Source organism: Ptiloglossa arizonensis, chromosome 8 (assembly GCF_051014685.1).
Source record: "Ptiloglossa arizonensis isolate GNS036 chromosome 8, iyPtiAriz1_principal, whole genome shotgun sequence".
Lineage (NCBI taxonomy): Eukaryota > Metazoa > Arthropoda > Insecta > Hymenoptera > Colletidae > Ptiloglossa > Ptiloglossa arizonensis.
The window spans coordinates 19,154,037-19,181,910 of record NC_135055.1 but is presented as its reverse complement, the minus strand read 5'-3'; the positions used below and the strand labels follow the sequence as shown (position 1 = coordinate 19,181,910).

Genomic DNA, 27,874 nt, shown 5'->3' with positions numbered 1-27,874 from the left:
TCCTTCTGGCGACGCGTTGACGCGAAACGGATCGCGTGCCGTGTGTCTCTCACGAAGGAAGAAACCTCGACGATACACCGATGCCAAACAATCTCGACACCTGGAAACAACAAGACGATTTCTCGAAACAACGACGGACCGCGTTAAGAAATTGACACGTGTTCGTAAACGGACACTTTGCCGCGCGAAGCTTCTCGGCTACGGGACGAAATCCTTTCGAACGTATAATTGACGATACACAATGAAATGGAATATTTCTCCTTGGATGTTTCGCATTGTTTACAAGAGTACAGTGTCTCGATACCAGTTTCAATTCTCCGCCACGAAAGTATACCACTCTCGAGCCCAAATGGTTAACCCTGGTGAAGTCAGTTGGATATTTTCCGACCGTTCGCGTCCCGAGAGTAAAATTTATTCTTTCGTAACGAAGAGTTAAATTTTTTTCAGCGCGCCACAATTATTTTCGAAACTGCTCGGAAGGGAGCCCCAACAGTTTTTTAAAACGGGAGGTACACTTTTTTAAATTATTTTAACTAACCCGGGCTCGGAACGAAAAGTTTCCTCTCGTTTACATTTAACTTTTACCAATTAATTAATTAATTAATCTCACGGTGAATCGACACGGTTGCACCATTGAACGAATTTTAGTCGAGAGAAACATGTACGCGCGCACCGAAAAATAATTATGATGGTGATTTTCTTTTCGTAGATATCACTCGGTTTTCAAACGTTCGCGCTTTCCGGATATTCTAAAAGTACTCGAAACGATTTTCATCGGTAAGCCGAGAAACGCTTATGAATTTTCTTTGGGTTGATTTTTACGAGAACAACCGTGACTCCGTTTAACATTACGTTTACGGATATTTCTTGCGTTAAATTGGCGCGTATCGAGAAGAAACAGGTATACCGTGTAGAGAATTATAAAATTAGAAAGCTTCGAAGAAAATGAATTTCGATACGTACTTGTCTCGTTAAATGGATAAAAGTCGGTAGAAGAGACCGAAGAAAAATGTAAACGGTATTCGTAATTTTCCTCGTCGATAGAAATGCATCGAAATAATGTGTCCCGTAAACCTGGTGTTAATTAAGCACGCGGACTTACGGAACGATATTTACGTACTCTCGGTTGTTTAAAATTCATTATTATTGCTTCGTTGCTCCCGTACGTGTTTATGGAGGCTAAATGATTCCGTGGAACTTACGCGAGAACTTCCGAGGCGAAGCCGGACCATAATCGGCCGTAACTACTTACCGGTGCACTCCGGTTCCGGCCGTAGTCGGTGTTAAAGGACAATCGCACGCGCCGTAAACCGTCGAGTCGTTAGAAAGTTTCAGGAACGTCGGTGCAATGTGCTCTCTATAAACCACCATTATCGTGCCAACAGTGAACGGTGCGCCGAAACGACGAGAAATGGAAACACACAGCGATGAACAAGGCCGACACACATTCCACGAAGTCTGCACGCGCGTTGAATCGCAACGTTGCGCAACAAATTGCATCGATCGAGGTGAGTTAACGTTTCACACGCCCCTCTAATATCCCCTCGAATCATTTTAGTCGTTGTTACTATTTCGAAGCACAGAACGATCTTAAAGTTCAATTACAGCGCGCCTGGAAGAAAAAATTTTAAACGGTCGATCGATCTTCGCTTCGAGACTAAATATTTTTTCACGTTCGTTAAAAGTGAAGATACTTTCCGGTGCATACGTCGAACAATGCAACAGAGAAGAATCGGTGGGTAAATGAACAGTGAGGGGGGAATCTGAGGATCAACGTAGCGAGAAACGCAAATCGATGTTCACGAAGAATGGAAGCTTGAATTTGAGAAGCAAGTGCAGGTATTGAAACCGAGAAATGTGTAAAAAAGTCGGGTGAATATCATTCGACGGTATCCCGATACTGGATGAGGTTCTCGAGACTCGGTGTATATGGAAAACATCGAGGCATTGATGCTCGAGAAGACAAAAGTGCGAAGAAACTTTTCGAAGATTATAAGAAATCGAGTAACAAATGTTTTTCGTTGAAATTTTGCGCGCGCGATCTCGAAATTGTGGACTTCTCGCGAACGCGCAGACAGAGGGATGTATTTTTTTTCTTTTTCGCTCGGTGTACCATAATTTCAAGGTAATTCTCTCCAATGGGTCGAGAATTTAAATGTGAAGCTACCCATCGTAAAAGATCTCGCCACCACGCGGACAAAACTCAACACACGGAATCTTCGATCGTTCGAAGCGACTATTGGGCAAAAAATGTATCGATAATTGGGACATTTACCCTAACGATGAAATAATAGGGGAGCTTAACGGTAACCGATCGTCCGTGGTAAAAAGCCACGTTACTCGCTGGGAATAAAGTTTTTCGTAGCATCGATAACCCGAGATTCCAAGAATCGCGCTAACGGCGCGAGCTCGTTAAAAATTAGCGATCGTTATTTCGATACACGTTACACGTGTATTTCGTTGCACGTATGAACGTGCACTCTGCTGCGTTACACGTGCATTTTTGTATTACACGTATTTTTCCAACACACTTACGTACTCGGTGCTTGGCGTCTTTATGTTAATTAATCGCCAAGCGCGTAAACTACTGAAATATATGTACACAGCCTCAGAGGCGCGTACACTTGAATATCCCCAGGTAGACGCGCATTCATAATCGGTGGGCGCGTTTATTTTAAAAACGCGGACATTTAATTTCTGAGTAGACGGGAACACGTGTCCCCCGGTATATCGTCACGCGTTCAAAAAAAAAAAAAAAAAAAAAAAAAAAAAAACCAGGAGCTCTGTTAAAAAACCATCTACGAATCGCGTCGCGACGACCCTTTCGCTCGTTTCGATCCGGCGCGTCTCCTCCGCGTCGAATTCTCGGTAAATTTTGTCTCGTTGGCGATAAGGATTTACGACGCGGCGTTTACACGGGCGGGCCAAGTTTTGACAGCGTAATCTTGAATGAACGTACCCAGTTCGTGCTTAGGTTAACGTTTCCGCGTTATAGGTTACAACTTTGCACCGTTGTTGCCGGATTATACCACAGAGCGGCAGAAGTTTCCTCTGCGTAGTCCCCGGTCTTACTGTAAGTTTCGATGGCGTAGTTTTTAGTGCCTGTCCCTCCCGCTTGACGTTGTTTGCACTTCTCAAAACTCGGATCAACAACGAAACATCGAACACGTTAACGCGATTCGACGCGTTAACCGCGATGGAAGTTTCATCGTCGGTGGTCCGGTTCGATTCGGATTAAAATGTCGGAACTCGGTATTTCGACAACGACCCGGTGAATCGTTGACATTTTAAATGCACGCGCGAATCGTCTCTTTCAATTTAAAAGGTTCCACGCGCGGAGATTCGTTCGAAGGAAACCACCCACGAATATCGCGGCCGGTTTAAATGTTAATACGGGGAGTTCGCGCGGCGTGTGAGTTAGTTTCGAAATCCGTTTCAATCAGGGATTCGGATTTTCCGTACCAGAGGATTCAACGCGTGAAAAATATCGACGATTTAACCGATCGCGTGAGAGACCACGCCTGGGCCCGAACGGACCCGTAATTTCACCTTTCGTAAGTATTCCAATATTTCGAATAAAAATTTTATTTACCTCTCTTAATTTCTAAGAAAAGTAGAAACGGTTCGATTGAAAGGTTTCTCAGGGTCCAAAGAGACCCGTAATTTCACTCCACACAAATATTTCGAATAAGAATTCGATCTCTTTACGTTTCTCAATTTCCAAGGAAAGAGACAAAGACAAAAATTTCCCCAGGTCGAAGAAGACCGAGGGTTAACGCACAAAACGAAAAGTAAGGAATTGTTCGATCGACGTTCTCGATGAATCTTTGCCCGCGTGGGTGTGGACCCCTTTTAGAATCGCGAGAACGTTTTCTCACGAACACGTTCCGAAACGGGAAAGCGTTCGTTTTTCATTTTCTAAAGGATTACCCTGACGCCCTTCTCCGTTCTATTTTTTTTCCACCGATTTGAAAATCAATTTCAGACGTCTTTTCCGCGCGCGCGCGCCTGCGTACGCGCGAGGTTTCACGAGTAGATTTTTTTCCGTGTTCCTCTCCCCCTCTTGCCCCCTTCCCCCTACCTCCGCGGATAGTGCGTTATCTACTCCGGTATTTCCCAACGGAAACCGTATCTTTTCAATTTATTTCGTAACGTTGCAGCTTCGTTTATTTAATCGAGCAACTCGTCACGCGCGTTTGTCGTTTAAAAATTGCTTTCGACGCAGCTTTCGTTTGATAGCGTCGCGTCGAGCCGCGTCGTGACGCGACACGACGCCCCCTCCCTCTCCGTGTATTATCAGATCGAGCCAATCGGAGAGATTACCGATTGCGTCTGCACAATTTTTATCGATATCGGGACGCGTGACGCGCTCGAGTCTGCTCAAGTCGGTTAACTAACCGTGACAAGCCAATTACCGTGCACGTGGTTAATCATCGCGTATTCACGTAATTACCGGATCGTTCCTGCTCGTTGTGCTCTATTATTCCCTTCCGAAAAATTGAACAACGTATCGATTACGAATACCCGAGAGCTCGGGTTACGGCCGAGTATTCGTAACCGATATCACGAATCGCGTATTTCTGACACCGATGCATCGAAACGTTTCCTATCCTCTCCATCGACGAATTCACAGAACAACACGATTCAGGAACAATTGATAATTTACCTTGTTTTTCGACTCTCCGACCCAAGACGAACACTCTTAAAATTAATCGAACAGTTTCTCAACCAGAAATACGATCAACTACGAACTCTGTAAATTTTAAATACGTTATAATTGAAGCGAAGAACTCGAACCGAGAAAAATTACGCGTAATAGATGTTCGATAAATTCATTTACAAGCTAATCGAATTATCAAGCCAGTAGCTACGTACACTGCCGGATAATTGATCGCCGGAAGCGACTTTGCGCTCTTTCGTGAAACTTTGACGAAGTTCCCGGGTCTTTCTAAAATTCAGACTGCATTATTTTTATCTTTTATCGCGTCCGTGGAATCCATTTTAGATACGAAACGGTACAATTTTCAACGAAACGAGAATATACTTGTTCCGGAGCAAGATCCACTTCCGAAATGAACTTTCGAGCAACGAACAACCAACGTACGATCCATAATGTTGATCGATCGGTTTATCTTCGATCGATATTTTCTTCAGAAATTACCAAGTCCGTTGATTGTTCACGTCTCTGCTTTGGAAACTTTTTAATGAATTCTGTCCCGGTTCTGGCAAGGAACGACGAAGAAATAAATAAATTACACCGGATATTGCACCCGGGAAACCACCGGGGGATTTATTTATCCTGGTGGTTGTATTATTAATCGTTAATACGCTTCTTGTCACTGTGGGTGAAGGTACGCGAAGTCGAGGATATTCGCGGACGAGAAATATGACGGGACTCTGGAACGACGTGTACGTACGACCGACGAATTTTTCCCAAGCTGACCTCACTCTTCGCATGATGCATAGTCGTCGATCTCTATTTACGTGGTTGGTCCGCGTCCGGGTAAAAACGACGATAACGCGTAATATCGTGATCGTTCGTCAGCTGTCAAGGTCGGTTGAGAAACCACCCTGGATATCCATCCATCCGTCCAACGATCCGGTCCCCCTTTCTTTCGGCCGAAAGGGAAGAAACTCGCGAATACCAGGAACTCGTCCCCGATGAAACATCGGCGAAGTTTCTTGGAAATAATTGAGAAATCGAAGACTCGGCGTCGAGGAGTGACGGGTGCCGCTAATTCAATCCGGTCCAGCCGTTTCCGGGCCGCTTGAGCCATCGTTGACGATTGACGTCGAGAGGGACAAAGTCGAGCGGACGTAAAGCGACGCCACAAATTGCTCCATCGAACCGTCGAGAGATGTTCCCTTTTTCCTCGATTTTTCCTCCGATGTTCTCTCGTGCCATCGATTTCGTTTCAGATATCATTTTCGCGATCAAAATTTTTCGAGCGTGCCTTTTCCCCGGCGTGTGTACCCCCTCTCGCGTGAATTTCAAGCGAACGGGACAAATCGAAGGGGAAACGAACTTACCGCGCAAACGTTCAACGCTCGAACGACTGCGAAAGTGTAAACTCACCCCGCGGGAGGAGAGTCTTCGAAGCGATAATTCGTCGAACGGCTCTTGAATTTTCATTTAAAGCGGAACGACGTCGTTCGGGATGACCGGTCGCGCGATCCGGCGGGTTCCCGCTCGAAGACGAATCGATGTTTTTGCCGGATGCTCGTCGACGTGATCGTAAAGAGAAGCGATAAACGAACGAATCGAGAAAACGGGCCGAGAGAAGAGATTCCCCGGGCGCTCGATTTATTATTTGACGAGTGGCTGTCGCTCGCTTCTCCTCCCTCTTTCGCTTCGATCATGGAACCCGTAGCTTCCTCAAAGTCATCCCCGAAGGCTCTCCTCCGCGCCAGCTGCCTTCGTCGTTTCGAGTTCCGACTTAACGTCGGATCTTTCAATCGTTCGTATCGTCTGCGCGTGCTCCTCTTTGAAAACGAGGCGGGGGACGGTGCAGGGAGGTGGGGGATGAAATAGGCGAACCGTGGAACGAAACGACGAGCATTGTCGAAAGGGGCCACCCTTTGGAAGAAAGAAATATAATCAGTCTGGAGGATAGCCCGTGGGATCGGGGAGAACCTCGTTTGGACGAAACTCGAGGCTCTGTCAGGGGGATGATTTATCGTGGCCTCGAATCGCCAACGCATCGTGAAATAGTTCGTCAATTAACCCTCGTATCGTGCACGGCTCCTCTTCGACTCGGAGAAACTCTTCTGTAGTTGGGCTACATCATTGGTACGGCTTTCTTAGAATATTAAGAAAAGTATGTTCGGATAACCGTCTCTTCTTTGACCCTCCCACTTTTTACGATTTTTTATGAATCGATCGTGGGTTACTTTTCGAACGTTAAAGTACGAGAAAGTTTATATTCGAATTATATATATAGTGTACACATTATTCATGTGCAAATTGTTAGATTTTGTTATTAAATGTACTTTGTTACCGGTTACTTTCGTCATCAGTCATCTCGTTGCACTTCACGAGTGCACATATACAAGTACATAACAATGTGCAATTGTAGGGTTCGGTTTTGGTAGCTTTCCACTTTACTTTTCCGAACGAGTGACGAGAATTCGTAGACGCTTAGTCGTGAGCTAGAGAAAATCAAGAGAAGCGAGGAGGGGTGAGGATGGGGTAAATGAGAAGAACACAGGGACCGAAATCACCGGTCCCTGTGATTGTCCGGAATTCTCGAAATTGGAGGGTTCACCTCCGCGATTCCGGAACGACGTTTTACGTCCTTTTCGACTGCAATTCGAATAATTGATTCCTCTACGATTTCGACCGGTGGTTTCCACACGCGAATCAGTGATTCGACCGCGATTTCGCGCGATCGATCTCGCGTCACAACGGAACATCGATGGAAAATGGAACAACGATCGAAGATAATTCGTACAATAATTTAAAGACTCTTTTCTATTGTTCTCTACTCTCTTTCTCTATTGTTCGAATAACAGCATCGCGTTCGAATCGTTTCGAAACTCGGTTGGGGTCCTCGTCGATAAAAAATGGCACTCTGAAACGAAGTAAAAAGAAAGAAAGTAAAAAAGAAAAAGAAACCAAGTATCGCAAGAAGAACTGTTTAAAAGTCCCCGTTGAGCGAAGAGCACGCACAAACCGATGCCGGAATATTTAAATACCACTGTTCTGGTTTAAATTACGTCGGTGTACTTCCATCGTCGATGTTCTTTAATTCCTCCCCAATTTGTACCAGACCGCTATCCAGATGACGGGGGGGGGTGACTCGTTCGATGCAGAGATCGTCGACAATGTGGCCATTAAACCGAGTAATGGCTCGTAAAGATTACACGGAACGTAATCGTTGAAGTTACAACAAGTAAGATGTGTTTCTCGACAAAAACGGGGTAAGGAACGGAAGTTTGATTATCTCGTAAATTCGGCGCTTTATATGCCGTGGGGGTCGCGAGTCGGGGGAGTAGCGGTGGTGGTGGGGGGGTCACGATGTCGAAGCTCCACTTTCCATGAAAGTACAAAGGGATTTTAAGGGTTCGGGCGTAATGAGAGGCTCGCCTCGATTTCGCTGACGTACGAAGAGCACGCGGCGGTACGTAGCAATTAATCAAAGTTCCTCGTTTCCCCTTCGAAATGGCACGTCAAACGTACCCTTTCATCTAAGCCTTCGGCACGCGACCGGAATAATGGTTATGAGAATGCCCAATTTTCTCCAGCGAGTCCACGGCCATCTCCGCCGCGTTTAAATTACTTTCAAAGTGATGCGCGTGATCGCCGACCAATGGAGAACAGGGTTAAGCGATTACGGTCCGTCTTCGTACAGAAAGCTTGACAATTAACGAACAAATAAGCTGGACGAGTATTTTTTAGCGGTTTCTTTTTTTTCCTCCAATGATAAGTGCGAAATGCACGTTACGAGCGTCGGTTCGGTTACTCGGGGGTGTTAACTTTATCGAGGCAGGGAATGTGTGCAATTGAACGCATATATAGATCTTTATTATATAAATTACAAGGTTTTTAATTGCACTTTTCCACTTGTTGGCGAGCCGGAGAAAATTGGAGAGCTCGTCTTCGTTCGGGGTGCGCCAAGTCCTGGGAATTAACGAACGAATGAGTGGAACGAGTATTTTTTAACCATTTTTAAACAAGAACAACCGACGCGAGGAGATCGAATCGGTGAAAATATTTCGATCGATATTTTTATCCCGATGGTGACCCCCTGGAGGACTTTTCATTATGTTATGAAGTTACAAAGCCTGGAATGTGTACGAGCGGGTACGCGGTACACAATATTATCTGTCTGTAATATTTAAATTAAAAAATTTTCAATCGCACATTTTTTCCTCGCAGAAAACTCGATGAAATTGTGGCTCGTAATGTCGATCACGGTACGGTATTTATCGATAAATCTTCTATCGATTGTTGTTTATCGAAAGTAGCTAAAAATGCTCGTCCCACGTATTTGTTCGTTAATTTTCGAGCACTGCGAGAGTGCACGGGAAAGAGATGTATACAGGGTGAACCACCCGACCTGACCAACTCCAACGAACGAATTAAAATTTTTAAAACATTTTTTCCGTTTGATTTTTCGTATATCTTTTTTTATCTAAATTCTCAAGGTGCCCTTCAAGTATTTTTCACGCGCGAATATCCTTCGAAATACGATCCCACGATGACAACGATTTTTATTCGTTCACAGGTTACGTTAAAAATCGAGTCGCTCGAGTTAGAATCTCTGTATACGAGCTCGATAAATTTCAGGCTTCGAGGGGGACGGGGTCATGTTCGTCGTTAATTGCAATATCATCGTACGATTTACGCCCACCAGATGTCGCCGCGAATAAATTTTTCCATCGATTAACGAACAAATTACGCAACCTATCGCATCGGATCGACCGCGATCGGTTTTCGAGCACGCGAGCCACGTTTCGTGACACCGAGATTGGAACCACCGTATCCGTTCAAATTCACCCCCTTTAGGGGGTGAGGTCTGTGACAAAAAACAATCCGCGATAACCTCGCGGAGCGTGCAGTCGTCTTATCTTTCCGGACGCGCTTCGGAACAAATGAGCGCAAATAGTTTTTATCGAAACGCATCGAATTTCATCAGGATGTTTCCATTTGCCAGCGAATGGAAGGGATAAAGGAAAGGAAAAAAAAGTCCCGCGATAGAGAAACGTTTGACGAAAAAAAAAGAAAGAAAAAACGATGGAAAAAAAAAAATACAAAGCGTAACGCCCCGTGCTCGTTCCCCGAGACATTCGAAAAGCCTTTGAGTTTTTCGTTCGATGGGAAAGGATTATCCGATTCGAGAGCGCCAGTTTTTAAACACTCCCCGGGAAGGGGATTTCCCTCTCTCCCCCTCCGTAGACACCCCTTTGCACCGCGTCTCCAGTTTAATTCGATATCGCTGATAACGGAGCGCTTTTCAGGGCTAACCCACTTCCCGAAACAGGGTACCACTTTAATCACTACGCCCGCGGGACGAGTTTCTTTTCCTTTAGCGTTCCTTCGCGTTTCGTCGGGCAAGAAGAAAAATTACATTTTAGAATACGGGGTGATCAGGGGGGTGAGCGGAGAGAGCCGGTGCTCCGCGAAAGGAGAGTCCACGAGGTATATAATAGAATCGGGAACCAGTTTTTTCTTTTTTAATTACCATCCGACGAATCGCGTGGCGCGGTTCCGTTACGAAGGAAACGGGGTGTTCCTTGAAAAATTGATCGCGGGGAAACGACCAACGATCGAGAGATAACGTAACCACGTGCACCGATAACGTATCCGTTTCTGTATCGCGAAAACCGTACGTTCCGTTCGTGGAGATTTTTCTCTTTTTTTTTTTAATTACGTCGTGCGTGCCCCCCGAGTAATCACGTTCGCGCATCCTTTTAACCAATTTCTACGATGGAATCGCAAACGTCGACCGAACGAATCGCGTTCCACCTGTTCACGTGTACGCACGTGTGTGTATCTGTGCGTGTGTTCGCGTCTCTCTCTCTCTCTCTTTCTCTCTCTCCGTGTAATTTCGATTTCCCCCGATCGACAATATACTTTCCGCGTTCGCGTTCCGCACGTACGATCGGCGCCGAACGTGGAAGGGTTGATTACTCGTTAACTCGCGAATGGTTTTGCGAAACGTTCCCCGTTGTACTCCATCGACAAAGTCGCGAGGATCTTGTACGAGTATCCGAGCGACGATGTTCTTGATTAATTAGCAGGAAACTCGAAACGAATCAGGAGAGTGCGGTTTCTCGGTGAATGATTAAGGTCAGCCGCCGCGTGGCGCGACGGGGGGATGTTTCTGTTCTATTTATTCTCGGATATCGAAGTTGGGATAAAATCACGTTGTACAAGAAAAGCGTTTCAAGACGACGGCGAGACAACGTCCTTCTGTTTCCATTTTCGTGAACGGTGTCAGTTATCGTCCACGGGACGAAAAAAGAGAACCCTCGAGCGAGGGGGACGCTCGGTTATCGCGCGCAGCGATATGCAAATTTTCCGTGGAACGCGAACGCGTTAAGAGAACGAATAATTCGGAGATCAAGCGGGCGTAGGGGACGAGATTTTGGTCGAAAGAAGGCTCCGTTTCAACGCGAGGAACTCGCGACTGGGTGGAAGCGAGACGGTGATCGGCTAAGGGGGTGTTGGCGTGGAGGGAAACGGGCGGTGCGGGAAAATTCTGGTTTTTCGAACTCCTCGTGGAAGACGGGTACGAACACCCCAGCTTTCACCGTGGAACTTTGTCAGTGTGAGATTGGTTAAATTACAAATGGCCTACGGCCGTTCCTCGTTCCGAATCCCATTTTCAGCCGGGGCCGGAGGAAGATATTCATACGCCACACACAGCGGATCGAGGGGACGTAAAACGGTCTCACGCACTCCGTTGAATTCACCAAAGACACGTAAAAGCCACGTGACGCTCCGGGCCCGTATTTAATGAGACTCCGTCAGAGGGAAACGGAGAACCAACCACGAACCGCCAAACTGAAAAGTAATCGGCCGAGGCCTCGTCTCGTCCCGTCGCGGAGGATTTTCTCAATCCGGTAATGGCGGCGTATGAAAATTTTCGTGAAAACAACCGAGTCTTTCGCGGAGGGTGGTATCTCTACGTGCTCGCCATTAACCGTCCTCTTTCTTCGGATTTACTTGTCACGGACCGGGTGGAGTTAATTTCTCTACTTGTTGAACTAACTCCTCCGGCCCGTGTACTTGCGATTCGAAGATCGCGTTCGAGAGAGGTGGACGCCGAGAATTAATTCTCCGTTCGGAGATTGCACTGTGTCGCACAAAATTTACATTTTTTCATTCGCGAAGGAATTTTCGCTATTTAAAAATTCCAATTTTTTTTTATTTTTTATTTGGTAGGACCAGAGACACTCATCGTGCGATCGATACGAGGGTGTTTACACTTTCTACGTTGTGACTTTGTGCGTACGTTGTATCTCGATACGGGGGGAACGGGAAGAATCGAAGGTGTCGGAAATATGTTACAAAAATATGTTACAATAATTTTTCCATCCCCTATCTACACCGAACGTTTACAAGAGTATTTCTTCGATACTGTCACTTTTTCGCGAGATGTTCCGTTCGAGCGCAACATTTATTAAATATTTTCAAATATATTGGCTTTTCCGGGGGCCTCGAAAATTGGTGTCCCCTCGCGCTATCAAGGGGAGAGTAATTTGTCTCCGTATTCTTTTTTCCCTGTTAATTCCACCGATTCTAAAAATATACGATTGTCGTTAAATATTTTCAAAGAATTTCGTGACGTTATTTTTTGGCATTATTTGAACGTTTTACCAAACGTTCCTCTTGGTAATTTCCACCAAAAGTATTGTTCGTGCGAGGATTGAAATTATTTTCAAACATTGTTCTCTCTCTCTCTGGCGGAGTATAAAATGGACGGGAAAGTTCCGGGGCAAAAACTGATCTGTATTCGATTCGCGTTTATCCGTGACCGCGGGCGCAACCACTAACCATTCGGGGGAGAGTAATTCGCTTGAATTAAAGGGTTACCACCCTCAACTTGTTGAGTTAATTCTTCCCCTATTTTTCTGGCCACTCGCCCGCAAAACACAACCCCCGTACGGTAAACCTATCGAGGTACGTTCCTTCCGATGGAAACCGCAACGCGGTGTTAAGGTAGAAAATCGTTTTACATTGTATTATTTTCCATGGAACGGTCGAGCACAATTTATCGCCAGAGCGAGCAATTTGCCTTCGTTCGATTTGATACCGATTTCCACGAAAAATTTAATTTATCGATAAATTCAACGTTTCGGTTTCATCGACCTTTCGAAGAAAATATAGCATTGGTCGCTGAATATAATAGAATCGAACGAAATCGGAGTAACGGCTATTCGAGCACGAGAATTTTTAATATCGTTAAAGACCCCACGAAAATGAAATATTTTCGACCGTATAATTGATAATACACGGGAAGAGAACGTACAACGTGACACTTGATCCGATTGCTAAACCTCGTTTCACCTTTGCATATTGAATATAAAAGAATATTTTTACTTCGGACGATTAAATCACCATCGAACGTGCAACGCTGCGTTAACGTTCGCCCCGTAGTCTTTGCGATTTTCTAACAAGTTTTCTTTCAATTAATTTCTCTTCTAACCGGATCTCTTTTTCGTATACTCCCGGTTAAAATCGCATGTCTTTCCTCGAAGATAATCAATCGCGCGTTCGAGGGTGTTTAATTTTCCCGCGTCTTTGACGACGTTAAAGACTCTCGTGCTCGAATAACCATTACTTTGATGTTCTAAATTTTCCCTCGGGCGTGCGATAAATCGTAATACGTATAATTTTGTGCAATTTTATGCTTCGTTTCTCGGATAATCCTTTTTTTTTTTACATATTCTATCGTACAACGACCAGTTCGCGTTTAAATTCCGACGAATCACCCGTTGCCAGTTCGCCGTTCCGACGAACAAGGGGCGTAGAAAATTTAATATACTTTCGCGGTACGGTTGATTCGAGAACGGAGTGTCGCAAAGGTCAAAAGTATCTCCAGAGACGGTAGTGTCTCTCTTTTGTTCCCTTTTCTTTTTCCCCCCCGTTGTTTTTCTTTCACGAGACAAAGAACAACAACCGAGCGGAGAACCACGAGCGCTCTGCGTTGCGCTCGTCGAACGAAGACGCGCGATTTAATTGCTCTCGCGCGGAATCGCGTGTTTCGGAGAGGAAAACCAACGAGTCTCGTTACACGGTTATCGACAACTCGTCGATGAGGGGGGACGAGGAGTGGCAGTTGACACAAACTAGACGAAAAAGTTGCCCCGACGCGACGAAAAACAGTTTGACGCGCACGTTGTACGTGGCGCGCGCTCGCGACGAAAATAACAAAAAACCACGGAGCGGGATCACGCTACTCACCTAATAACGTACTTTAACGCGAATTAAATATGTATTCTCGTTACAACGAGGGATCGGTGAGACACGTGCGGCTCGAGACACGCCGAAAATGAAATTCCAAACCGGCCGGATGTCGAGGATCGATGTTGGATTCGAATCGATCAAATGATTCGTGGTGTAAGAAGGATGGATGGCTAATCTCGAAGTAAAATTTCGACCCCCTTTTCAACGAGCCCGGTAACTCACCGAGACGTTTTACATCGAAAATATTCCGTCGCGCGGAAAATGCCACCGTGTTGCGGGAATCGTCGCGGAACACCTGTTCGAGGATGTGACGCACATAATATCGATGCCACGACGGTTGGAGAAATTGTTGCGCGGACGAGGTACGGAACCGTGTTCCCTCGAGGATTCGTCCATTGGCGGGGAACCACGATACGATGCAGGAATGGGTGGGCTAGAGAAATCGGTCGGTACGATTTCAAATAACGCGAACGTTCCAGGGAGTTATTTCTTTCCGTCGCGTCTCGCGTCGGTTTCGTATTCTAATTCTGACGGCTTCTCGAGCGGGAAGGACGCTCGCGACGCGTACACGGGCCGCAGTTAGTTGAGCTGTCGGAAGATACGTGGGAGCTGTTTTTCGCGGTAATGTGTTTCGCAACGGTTTACGGTTACCGTCGAAAGTCTGATCGCGCGACAGGACGCTATGCTTCTCGCGGATAACCGTGGAGAACGCGGACGTGTGTCGTCACCGTCGCGAAATTCTCACTCGCGTACACACTCGAGACGCGACGTGTACTCGCGGAACTGGTAAAGGACCGTGTTCGAATAGTGCCAGCTTTCGTGCTCGCGGTTGCAGGGAAATATTTATGTAACACGTATTCGGGCCGCGGAACGGTTATCGAATTTTTCGCCATTCGAGTATTTGTACGCTTCGATGGCTTCGATGTTTCGAGAGTAGAATACGAATCCTGGTCGAACAGTTGACTGTTCGAATAAGTGCTGCTCGAATGTGACGAGTGTTTCAGTAGGAGTAAGTACTGTTCGAAGTTCGATCATTTAAATAGGTACTACTTTCGTAGTATTCGAATATTTGGCTACTCAAATGTGAGTAGGTACTATTCAAACATTTGACCACTCGATTGGGAATAGGTACTATTCGAACACTCGACTATTTCAATGAGAATGAGTACTATTTGAATAGAAATAGGTATATAATTAGAATTAGAATTAGAATTCGAATACATTTAAAATATGTGACCATTTGAATACTATTCGTGTAATTGATTATACAATTAGATACTATTCAATCGACTACTTGGCTATCGGAACACAAATTGGTACTATTCGAACACTTGACTATCCGAATAAGAATGGGTATTATTTGAACACTATTCGAACACTCGACCGTGTTAATACTATTCGTACAATTGATTATACTTATTCGTATAACGAACATTCGGATACTCGGCTACTCGATCACGAACACCACTCGAGTACAACGCAGCAAAAATCAATAATTGCTCTCCCTTACCTTTGTATCGTTGTGAATGAGCCGAAGTTCGAACTTGGACAGAACGTTCATCTCGTTGACACGTTCGACGGCCAACCTGGCCGCTTGCAGCTCGCTGGGACCGTCGGGTCTCGGTTCAGCGCCTCGCGTCATCTCGAACAGGCCCAGAATGGTTATGTTCACTTTCTCGTTCGGTTTTACGCTCGACGCCGTGACATCGTACTGGTCCTCCTCTTCCTGTTGCTCGACGCGCGACGACCCGTTCTCCGAGTCCCTCTCGCCGGAGCTCGTCAACGTCAACGTCGAGAAAGACGTCGTGGAGGAGGTCGAGACGCGCCTCTCCTCCGTGGCGGATTTCCCGCTGGCTATGTTCGAGGATCGTCGTCCCGAGGATGCACCGGGTAACCAGAATTCGTCGGCGGTGTCGTTGACGTTTTCGTTCGCATCGATCGTTTCCTGCTGCCTGCCCTCCTCCTCGGTATTATCATCGACCTTGCGGTGTCGATGAAGAACGTCTCTGCCAGGACTCTTCGGCAAATCGGGGGAAATGGTGGTCGAGTAGGTAGCCGGAGTGGTCTCGGTTAGCTCAATTTTCGGCGGGCCGAAGTGCCTCCTGTCGAACTTCTCCACTTGCTGTACCACCGGTGGCTTATACGTCACTTTTATGGGGAACTTTTGCGAGCCCTCGAACCCCGTGAACGGTTCCTCGTAGCTCTCGTTCGAAAACACACCACCGTTCGTCGCTGTCGGATCGATCGCGTTCTCCGTCTCGTTGTTTTCCTTCGGTTTCGGATTATCCGTGACTCTATCGGACCTGTTCCTTCTCACGGATCTGGGGTTCACATCGTGGCGTTCGCCGCGATCGGAGAGCGATTCTCGATGCTCGAGGGGACTCTCCGATTCTTCGCCCCTGAACTTCCTTTCCACCTTCAGCGCGACGTACGTCGTATCGGTGTCGTAGCCGTTCGACGAAGTCGTCTCGATTTCGCTCGTTGCATCCTTCTCGCGACGATATTTTCGCTTCCCGTGACGTCTACGAGCCTCCGTGCGACGACTGCTCGATGAATGGGGGACCGTCGAGGGGTACCGTGGGTCCTCGACAGGGTACGCGCGTTCCCTGCTCTTCTTGATGTTTTTCTTCGAGAGTAACTTCGAAAGATTCGTTTCCTTCGACGCTCGACTGGGGCCTACAGAGGGGTACCGTGAATCCTGAACAGGGTACGAGTGTCCTCTGCCCCCCTCGATGAATCTCTTCGAAAGATTCGCTTCCTTCGATGCTCGAACGGACCTCGTCGAGGGGTACCGTGAGTCTTCAACAGAGTACGAGTGTCCTCTGGGCCTCTGGATATTATTCTCCGAAAGATTCGCTTCCTTCGATGCTCGATCGGACCTTGTCGAGGGGTACCGTGAATCTTGAACAGGGTACGAGTGTCCTCTGCTCTCCTCGATGATTCTCTCCGAAAGATTTGCTTCCTTCGATGCTCGATCGGACCTTGTCGAAGGGTACCGTGAGTCTTCAACAAGGTACAAGTGTCCTCGGCCCCCCTGGATATTTTTCTCCTCTAGATTCGCTTCCTTCGATGTTCGATCGGACCTCGTCGAAGGGTACCGCGAGTCTTCCACAGAGTACGAGAGTTCTCTGCTCCTCTGGAGGTTCTTCTTCGGGAGCAGCTTCGAAGGATTCGTTTCCTTCCGCGGTCCGTCGATCTCGGGGAACAATCCCTCCCGGTTCAAACCGCGTTCAATCCACTCTCGAGATTCGTCGACGTCCCCCCGGTATTGTTTTCTCTCCGTTGTGTCGGCGAGGCACGGAAACGTGGCGAGGTCATGGCTCTGGGGCCTTGTCCTTTCGTTGCACGGCAGGACGCTGCGGATGGAGACGAGGCCGAGGAGGAGAAGGATCAGGCTGCGGGGTAGATGAAGGGTCTCGGAGGATGAGAATGGCAGGAGGAGACGAGAGAGATCGCGGCGCGGCCGGACGCGCGTCATAATCAGTCGCCGTCGCTGTTCCGACGACTCAAGGCGTCCTTCCGGTTGCTCCTCATCTGAAAACGAACAACCGTGCGTGTTCTTTGAGATAAGAAACGATCGATCGTGCGCGAGAAATTGGAACGGAATTCTTGCGAGAGTTATTAGGAAATTGAGCGCGTCGAAGGGACCTGGAGCGGTGAAAGGGTCGTTTAATTTATCGCGCAATGGGGGGGAACTCGGAGGATTTTTCGGGTGAAATTAATAGGCTCAATTGGCCAAACAGTATCGTCGCGAGATATCTTCGTCCGATATTTTCTACTTTCTATGAATTTCTACGTAAATTGATATGGGGGAATAGCTCGAAACGCGTTCTATCCTTCCGTGACTTATCGTTTCGAGAACTTTGGGTCAATAGTGTCTCTCGAGAGTACTGTTGTAATGACTTTAATTATGGGAAAAGAATTTTTCATAAACAACGTCCGATCGCAAAGATCAAGATTAATGAAAAAATACTGCGGGGAGAGATGATCCGGTCGAGCTGAAAAATAAATCGTTCTATGGAATATTTAATTTTGATTTTCGCGGGCAAGGTAAATATTGAACGAAGTTCACCGTCGAGAACGAAGATACAAATACATAGACGTGTTTTTACCGAAAACAATCTGGATAAACGAGGAGCAAACCGCGCGCGAGCTCATTGCGCGGCATTAAATCGTTTTTGGAATTACATTAACAATTTATGGTTGACCGGGCCCTGTCCATTAACCGAGTTTCTTTTGCATAAATATTACTTAGCGAAAGTGCGGCGTTGCGTAAGCCGGGTAACGGGCAATTAATGCCGCGGGGACAATAACGCCCCCCTCCTCTTATCCTGTCTTTCAATCGAATACGTTTCACATATATATCGGTCCAGTGAAATATTAATAACACGAGTTTTCGTTGGTTATTCGAGCATTTAAATTTTAATATCGTCTTTGAACGAGAATTGAACACGTACACGGGAAATTACCAATCTTTCTTTAATCTCGTCTTCGAATTGGGAAAATACAATGCGTACTTTATTCCGAAAAAGAACGGAAAGTATCTCTACTTTTTCACGAGTACTGTCAACGATACGTTTATATATTTTCGGTAAGAAAATCATCGACGCGAGAAAGATTTTTAATACTCGGTTTTCTCGCGAGATCTTTGCTCGCGAAGGAACTCGTATTAACACCAGCCGTTAAAAGAAGCCACAAATCACAGTTCGTAAAAATCGGAGGCAAGGCGCGTAATTCGAACACAAAGTGCGTTAAACTCACCGCTCGATCGTTTCGTACATTCGGAGACGTTTGAAGATACAACTCGTCTCTCTGATCGGATATGTATCACAAAAGCGCCTCGACGCGCGTCGTTCGTTCGCAAACACTCGTTCGCATCGACATCGCGGGAATCGTTTCGTTCGTTCTAAGACGTTAAACCGCACAGATTCGCGTAATCGACGAACACGCGTCCCACCGATCGAACGTACATCGCGGTGGCGTCGTGACGCGTTCGTTCGCGCGTGTTTGCACCGTTTTCGCGTAAATCGTCGGGTTTGTTCACAGAAGGTTGACACTCGTGGATTCGCGCAGACTCGTCTACCCGATCGAACGTGTATCACAAAGGCGTCGCGGCGACGTTCGCAGCTTCGCGTTTCTTTGCGTCGACTTCGCGTCGTGCATCGTTTCGCTCGTTCGAACTTGTCGAAACGTTCGAATCCGCACAAATTGACGTACTCCTGATCGAATACACGTAGACACGTACGTGTGTATATCGCGGAAGGCGCCGCGACGCGTGCCGCGTTCGCGCGCGCTCTCTCCTTTATTACGATTAACCGAGCGCCGTAAGGTTTATCCGCGAGGCGGAACTACCCAGCATCTGTCAGCTCGAACGGGAGCGAAACAAATACGCTTTTAGCGAGGCGTATCACGGCCGGGTGTCTCTGTTCCGTGGACAGAAAATCGGAGCGAGCAATCTGCTTAATGCAACGTCGTAGGAACGGGAGCACGTGGCGGGAATCGTACACAGGGCATGTTAACGAGCCCCCTCCCCCCTCCCCAGCCCCCACACCGCCCTCTCCTCTGCACCCTGTCCCGGTGCCCTCTTATTGCCGCGTTAGGAGAACCTCCTGACCTTGCCCGAACGAGCTCGTAAACGGCGATAGCGATTAAACACAACGAGATTTAATTTATCCGCGTTCAACTCACGGTTACGCAACGCTCCTGTCTCGCGAGCGGCCAGACAATGACAATACCTCCTCGACGTTTTAACGCAATTGACGTGTTCTAACGACCAACCGCGTACCAGAGCGTTGTTGCGCCCATCGAATTGCCTTTCCAAAAGGGCCGACACCCGCAGACCAATTGCACGCGGTGTCTCGCGCGCCTTTTGTTATGCATGAAAATGCGAATCGAATTTCAGAACCCCGCTATGCACGCGCGCGCATTGTCCGCTCCGTGACCAGCCAGGGAACGTTTTCTTTCAATTTTAATCCCCCCACCGTCACCCCAAACCCCACCTCTTGCTCTCCCTCCGCTCCCGAGAACCGTGGTGAGTGCTCGACGCGCGAATTTCTTGGAAAAAAAAAGAAACGCTTTTTTTCCTTTTTTTTCAAGAGCGACAAGATCGTGGACCGACGAAATTAATTACACGGTAATTGCGTCCGCCCTCGTTCGAGGCTCGACTTCTTTTCGGGAAACGAACCGTGCAACTCGAGGTCGTGAATCAAATTCCGCCACGTCACTGGCAATTCCCTCGCGAGGCGCTCCCTCCTAGGTGCCTAAACTTTGATTTCGATCCTTTGGAACAGTTTCTCGTCATCGCGCGATTTTGAGATCGTGGTGCGTGAACACACTTGTGGATCGATATTTTTTCGAGATCAATTTGCGAGATATTTATTACGTAATTTATTGTCTCTCGATTTTTCCAAAGTTTGCAACTCAACCGTATCGCATCCTTTGTGTTCGATCACACGCTCGAAGTCTTTGGATCAACAGTGAATCACGAATCGAGGATACTCGTGTTTTTGACTTCACGATGGAACGAAAGGAGAACGCAAGAGTATCCGGTCACGTTTATTATAGTAGCTTTAATTACGAAAGAAGGATGTACAAAAGAAGAATCGCACGCAGGATCAAAGAGATCCAAGATCCTCGCGTCTCGTGGTGACAAAAATTGTTCTCCTCTCTCAAACTTTTCTCAAGTTTAGGGTTTCGAATACACCTCTGAAACAGTCTGTCTTGAATCGACGAAGATACAGGCCTTGGAACAGAACGAATTTCTTCCCCGTTCGACTCGGTGTCTAAAAAATTGATGCATCGATCGACCTGGAATTCTATTTACGCGAAAAAATTCGGTTGGTCCGCCTCGCGAGTACGTTAACCGTCGAGCAAAGTTTCGGTTCGTTGTGTCTTGTACTTTTCTCGAAAAAAAAAGAAAAGAAAAAAATCACCAAATATCGAAAGTTTCGGAATGTTCAACGACGCGTTACTCGCTTTTACTTAATGGCGAATCTTTACGCGGTACAATACACGGTAGATATAACACAACCCTCGGTGAATGTCAGTAAATCGCGTCTCTGGTTATCGACGATTTCACTGAATACCTGCCGCCGAGCCATTCTGCAGCTCGGTGTCGTCTAATCCCGCCCACCATTTTATTTCGGGCTTCTCGAATAGCAGAGGGTGGATCCGAACACAGCGCGTGACACTTCCGATAGGTACTCGGTTGACAGGAGTGGAAGCTTCGCAGACTCGTGTAAGGGTGGACCTCTCGACACCCTGACCTACCACACCACGTGAACTCTGCTTCGGTATGCTACGTGTGTCACACGGCAGACAGAGGCAAGGGGCTAATCGCGACAGCGGTTGCAACGGAGGAGAGCACACGTACAGGTGGGTCACGTAACGCTCGTGTATAAAATATTTTCGGTGCTATGGAAATACTTAACTCGCTAATTAGATTTTCTACGCGGGAAAACTCTCCGTTGCATCGATTCCCTCGTCGAGAATTTTTGTCCCCCCTCGCGTTCTTAATTCGCGAAGAACTTTCGCATCTCGTGGCTCGTAATTTCACCCAATCCGCGAGACGAAATAAAGGGGAGAAATTATATTTTTAATATTTTGAAGACCGACAAGATTTCACTGGTCGGTGAGATTTCTCATGAAAAATGGATCGCGCATCGTATCGTTCTTCTCGCTCGTGAACGTTTCCCTCGCGTGGTTAATTTACGAAACACTTTTGCTTTCGGTAGCTCGTAATTCGAGCTAATCCGCGAGGCGGATAAAAGAAAGAAAAACTTGGAAAAAATTTCAGTCGTTCGCAAAGATTTCTCATGAAAAATGTACCGTAGGTTGTATCGATTTTCGCGCCGAGAATACTTCCCCCGCGTTGTTAATTCACGAAACACTTTCGATCTCTGTAGTCTGTAATTTGATCCAATCTACGAGGTAGAACAGAAGGCGTCATTGTTTGAGTTTGAAACATTTTCGGAAATTTTCAGAACACCGAACCCGTTGCTAAGATTTCCCACGAGACATGAACCATTCGTTGCGTGTGAGAGATCATCGAAGATCACTTCTGCAATCAGTTTACAAACTAACTTCCTTCCAGTGGTCTAGAATCTTATTCACTCAATGCAAATACGCGTGCAAATGGATGCAAGATGTTAATCGCGGCGGTATCGCGAACGAGACGGAGAATCCAGTGCTCGAATTTTAAATATTTCGGGGAACTTGCAAGATTTGACTCGTTCCTGAGAATTCTTACGAGTAAACGAACCAGTCGTTGCACGACGACGATCATCGGGAACGTTTCTTCAACGTTATCGATTCACGTAACAATTTCGTCGTCGGTGATCTGTAATACGATTCGTTCCACGCTCTGGTGGTATGCGGATCGGGGAAAGGAGACGTCCAGAGGTATCGACCATTTACAACCAAATGCCCCTGCATCTGGATTTATGGACGAAATAAGTTTTCTGGTGGAAAACGTGTGTCGCTGATGGATCGCGCGGGCCGCACGATTGTTTCCGCGCATCTGGAAACAGAATTTTCCGTTCTCCCTGGAGTATCGGAACAGGGATTACTACTTTCAGATTCCGGTGCGCTCGGTACGCGTGCACACGTGTACGTGTGTGCGCGTGCACATTGTGTACACGTACGTTTAAGGGGTTCGAAGATTTCGAAAATTACGTCCCCGATAAGGAATTACCGCGATGCGTTTGCTTTAAGCGGGTTTCGATATAGCTCGAGATCGGATCTAGACGAAACGGGGATTCCCTGGCGTGGACCTTTCGTAGGAATTCCCTTATCGTGAGCGAAAATTGCACCGGAAGCTCGTCCGTGATACCTAAGCGCGACGATATCGAGAAAACGAGGCTCTGGTTACCGTGGTAATGTTTAACAGTTGCAGCACGTAACGGATCTCACTGATCCGCGTTATGAATATTGACGAAGACTCGGGGAAAAATAAAAGGTCCTCTACTTTTTTCCCTATGATTACCTCGTGTACGGTACGCGCCCGAGGAGATTGCATTCGGTGGTAGAGCGGCTCCTATTCGTTCAGGGGCCATTCCCTCGAGCGAGTACGAGGCGGATAATACATGCAACCCGTTCGGCTTACGAGATTGCACCTGAACGCACAGGACCCGTTTTAACTCTGGATGCAATCTTCCCACGCGCGTACTGTAGCGAGGAATCTTCGAGCGATAGTAGTTTCTTTGGGCTTAAGAACAGAACGATTGTAGTTTCTTTGGTTTTGATAACAGAACGATTGTAGTTTTTGGGGGGGGTTTAATAACGAATTACGACGACGAAAATTTTCACAAAAATTGGTATTTGTGCGTTCAGGTTCCGCTCAGGAAAGTATAAAATTTTCTGTAAATATTCAAGTAAAATAATGTAATTACTCGATTGCGAATTTTGTCTATTCACGGAGATGCAATCTTCTAGCGCGCGTACCGTAGAGAAAAAATTCCCCAACGATCGCAATTTCTTTGGTTTTTGAGGTAACAACGGACGCGTTACGAGGAGGAAAATTTTACCAAAAATACATATTCGTCGTTTCGGTCCTGTTCGGAGAAGCATAAAATTGCCCACAAACAAGCGAGCGAAATAATATATAATTACCAGACCGCGAATTTGACGCGTTCACGGGGTACGGGCAGGAAAATTCCCGCGCGAAGCGTGTAAAAAGGGACACGCACTGGTTCAAAGTGAGTTACATAATATAATTATGTATATTAAATCGTTAACAAAATTTCACGCGCGTGTTCCACGGGTTGGCGTAAACGCACGAAATACGAGGTTTAATCATCGCGGTGCGTTACGAATGGGAAAGTTTAAATTAAATTCGCGCGAAGGTAAAGAAAAAAAAAGAGAACAAAAAAAAAAAGAAAAAATAGAGAAAAAGAAAGAAAGTGAAACGAAGAATCGCGAAAAATGAAAATATTCGCTTTTCGTCGGTGGCGTGGAAAAAAATGGCCATTTTCGATCGTGGCCATTTCGATAACGACACGGACTTCCGAAACGATTGTCATCGATCGTCCCCTCTACGTTCCTCTCCCTTCGGTATTCGACGAAGCGATTATCCATCGTCGAAATACAGACTCGCGGATTGAATTCGTGCGTCGAAACGTTCGAGGTTCCTCGATAATGCACGCGATCACGAAATTAAAGCAACGCGGTACCGAACGAACTTTTGGACGATCGTTTCGGTATTTCTCGTTTATCGGTGGCGCAACTGGCCTACGCAGGAAGCGGCGCGATCCCGTCAGTAGCATCTAACTTCATCGATTGCGTTCATTAGAATTAATGGGGGACACGGAGGGTCGCCGCAGCCTTAAAAGCTTCGCTAGGCGAGCTTGCTGCTTGGACCGTTTATTTTGTTTCCCGCTTTTGCGCGTACAGCTTCGTAATCTCTTTATCGTTATTAGATCGCGGTTAAAACAGGAACAGAAGGATATCGAAGACGTCGGTGTGCACCGTCCGTGAAAGGTACGAGAGTCCTTTACTCTCGTTCCAGAAGTGATTCGCGATGGGAGAATTAGAATTGGAAAACTTTCGACCGCGGTTTTCGACACAAAGAGATCTCCCCGCGCGCGCGCCAAGCGTCGGGACGCCGAGAAACAAGACAGATCTCGGAGGAACTGGTTCCCCTGGACCAAAGACGACGAGGGCACCGAGTCCTTGAAATCTCCACGCGGTTTCAGGGGCTTCGTGACCTTTGCGAACGAGTCACCCTTTGTAAAAGTTACGCGACACGCGGGGGCGTAAACTTAGGGATATTTCCTTAAAAGGATCAAGGGAGACAATGCAGGCCCGTAAATGAAGGAACTTTCCCCGAGAGTTGCCAAAACCCTTCGGTTATTGTGTCTTATATCTTCTTATTCGGTACCGTACGACTCGTGGGCGGATTAATATCCGGGAACCGTGGTTCGATCTTTAAGGAAACGTCTCGAATCTTTATTACTTCGTTGGAAGCTTCTTTTCGGGATAGTGCAAAAGGGAATACTGGTTACGATTTAAATGCACGTACGAAATTAATCCACGAACGAGAACAAGGGAAGGATGCACGGTCGAAAATGAAATTATTCGTCGGACGAAAAATAATTGAAAAACGAACCCCGAGTTGCCACGGTTTCGTAAACTACGTAAATTGTAACAATCGCGAGCGGATTTTGTTTCAAATATTTACGACGGTAAAATAAAAAAATATCGTCGGCCTAGATTTTTCATTATATTTTTTATCCCGTATACTCCCGGCTACGCGACGCCTATATTAAATACCGACAAAGAAACCGAAGAGGTACGATTTAGTTGCGACTCTACCCTGCTTCCTGTCCAGTAATTTTCGAAGCTGATATCGAGCGCTCTTGGATACCCCGTGTGTAATATTTTCCTTTCGTTCGTTAATATACAGTATATTTTTTTCTTTTTTTTTTTTCCTCGAACAAACTTAATATCGTCCAACCGGAAAACTTGAGCCATAATCGAGACATTAACCACCGGGCATCCGATGGTTGTAAAAACGAGCCGCAGGAAAGTTTAAACGATACTGTTCAGCCGCGGGTATACGGAAGAATATAAAGGAACACGAATTACCGTAAAATCGTGTAATATTGCCTCGGACGTCGCATTTTTCACGAGCTGCAGCATCAAACGAAATCGATGATCGCTCCGATGTGTCTCCCCGACGTTGAGTTCCCCTCGTGATTTCCTCGCTGGTTCCCCGACTTGGAATTTCAGCGTTTCTTTGTCACGGTCTTTGTCACGGCGTTTCTTTGTCACCTCTACGATAATTGCAACAGTTTCGGTGGTTTCTCCGCGTCAACCGCCGATTGTTTGTCCAGTTCCCATCAACTTTTTTCCCAGGTCCTCGGTCCCGCCACCGATCCCTGTATCAACATTTCTTCGACTCCTTTTCCCGGTAACTCTCTAGAAAATGTTTGTACTTTTTCCGAACGTCCGACAAACATCCATTACACGAGTGTATCTCGATTGCTTTCTCACGCGGCGCGGGTCTGTTTGCCAGGATCGTTTTTATGCTGTCTCGGCGGTGTTACCGCTACGTTTTGCGCGTACTTTTTTTTTTTTTAATTCAACTCGTTAACGTTGCATCGCTCGAAGTGTGCGAACGCGTTGTTCTCGCTTCGTTGATCGCTCGTGGAGAAGTTGCTCGATTTCCGGAGAAACGGTCACCGTCGGTTGTAATTATTTACGCTTTCCATTGGATAAAATTTCGATCGAGCGGAGAATCGCTACGTTCGAGCGTAATTCGATGCGCGTTTACGTCGAATGCACTGGTCCCCTCGTAAACGACGCGTGCTCGACGAGGGAGGCTACCTTTTTGTTTTTTTTTTCCTTTGCTCAACGATGAGAGGAACGACGTATCCGTGACGACGATCGACACGTAGAAGGCGTCGCGTCGCGTCGCGTCGGTGCAACCGCGTCGCGTGCTGGCGGTCCGCGCACTGTCCGCTCCGTGGAACTCTCCGCGAGCCCCGTCTTCCACAGGAGTTCTCGCGACAACCCGTAACACGGCAATGCGCAGACGCTCCTCGGCCCTTGTATTTTCCCTCGATCGGGCACCCTTTTCCGTAGGCTTCGTTCCTAGAACGACGATCTCGCGTATCCTCCTCCTCCTTTCCCTCCTCTTTCCCCGGTATTCGCGAGACGCGAGTACCGCGCGTTCGCTCGGCCGACGAGAGACGATTTCCAGGAACGATTCGCTCGGAACGAATCTTGGCGAGTCGCTAAGCTCTTCGAGAACGGTGAACGCGGAAACCCGATGCTTATCGGAAGCGATGTAAATTGGAAACGAAGCTGGACGGAGCTTGGAAGCGTTCTTTCGCCAAGTGGAATTTTTTTCCTACCTTCGATAGTTTTCTCGACTGCGTATCGAAAGTTGAAGCACTCGAGAGTGTAATGTTCACCTTCTTTGTAACATTATACTTCGTCAGAGTGAACGGTGTGCGTTCAGGTACTGCGCGGAGTCGAGAAGTCGACCTACGGAAGGAATTTCGGATCGTGTAGGGTCAGACGACCTGGTTGGACTTTTTATGGCTCGCGAATGAGCAAAAGTTACTCGATAACGAGTACCATTTAACGAGGCACTTCGTCGGAATGATCAGTATCCATTTAGGTACTGTGCGGAGTTGAGAAGTTTACTTGTGGAAGGAATTTCGGATCGTATATGGTCAGACATTCTAGTTGGGTTCTTATGGCTTGCGAATGAGCAAAAGTTCTTTGGTAAAGACTACTGTCTAAGAATGTACTTTGTCAGAATGGTCTACGTTCATTTAGATACTGTGCGGAATTGAGAAATTGACTTTTGGAAGGAATCTTGGACTGTATTGGGTCAGACAATCTAATCAGTTTTTAACAGCCTCTGTCTGATCAAAAATTGCTCGACAGTGAGTCACTATCTACTACAATTGTTTCATCAGAGGGAACAATACTCATCTAGCTACTGTGTAGATTTGAGAAATTGACCTGCGGAAGGAATCTCGGATTGTATTGGGTCAGACGTTCCAATCAGCTTTTCAAAGCCTCTGTCTGATCAAAAATTGCTCGACAGTGAGTCACTATCTACTACAATTGTTTCATCAGAGGGAACAATACTCATCTAGCTACTGTGTAGATTTGAGAAATTGACCTGCGGAAGGAATCTCGGATCGTATGGAGTCAGACATTCCATTCGGCCTTCGAGGGCCCGTGACTAAGGAAAAATAGCTCGATATTGTCCACATTCAGCTTCCACACGGTAAAATATTCTTCCTTACCTAGGAATGATTTATCCAGCTGCCTGGCTACAAAATGTGGATCTTACCACCTCCCTCTCTTCTCCCTAGTTTTGATCACGTTTCTTTCTTCCACCATTTGTAACCGTGAAGCAAATTACGTTTCCCAACGTTAGACCGGTCTATATTAATTAGAATTTTCCTTATCCGTGCATCGGAATTTATCAATTATCGAACG

The 27,874-nt window shown here is 46.7% G+C and overlaps 1 protein-coding gene across 2 annotated transcripts in view; it reads right to left on the bottom strand.

The window, feature by feature from the left end:
* Gaba-b-r3 (gamma-aminobutyric acid type B receptor subunit 3) overlaps nucleotides 1–26,355 on the bottom strand; it is a 75,654-nt gene extending 49,299 nt beyond the window's left edge. The window contains exons 1-2 of one of the 2 annotated variants that reach the window (XM_076318995.1): nucleotides 25,499–26,355; nucleotides 15,426–17,449 (exon numbers count right to left, since the gene is read on the bottom strand). In XM_076318995.1, coding sequence (XP_076175110.1) covers nucleotides 15,426–17,393 — 1,968 coding nt within the window. In that variant the 5' untranslated portion in view covers nucleotides 17,394–17,449; nucleotides 25,499–26,355. Of the gene's footprint in view, nucleotides 1–15,425; nucleotides 17,450–18,676; nucleotides 18,736–25,498 lie in introns of those variants that run through there. The other variant, XM_076318996.1, reaches the window with a different exon arrangement.
* Between the last annotated feature and the right edge of the window lie 1,519 nt (nucleotides 26,356–27,874).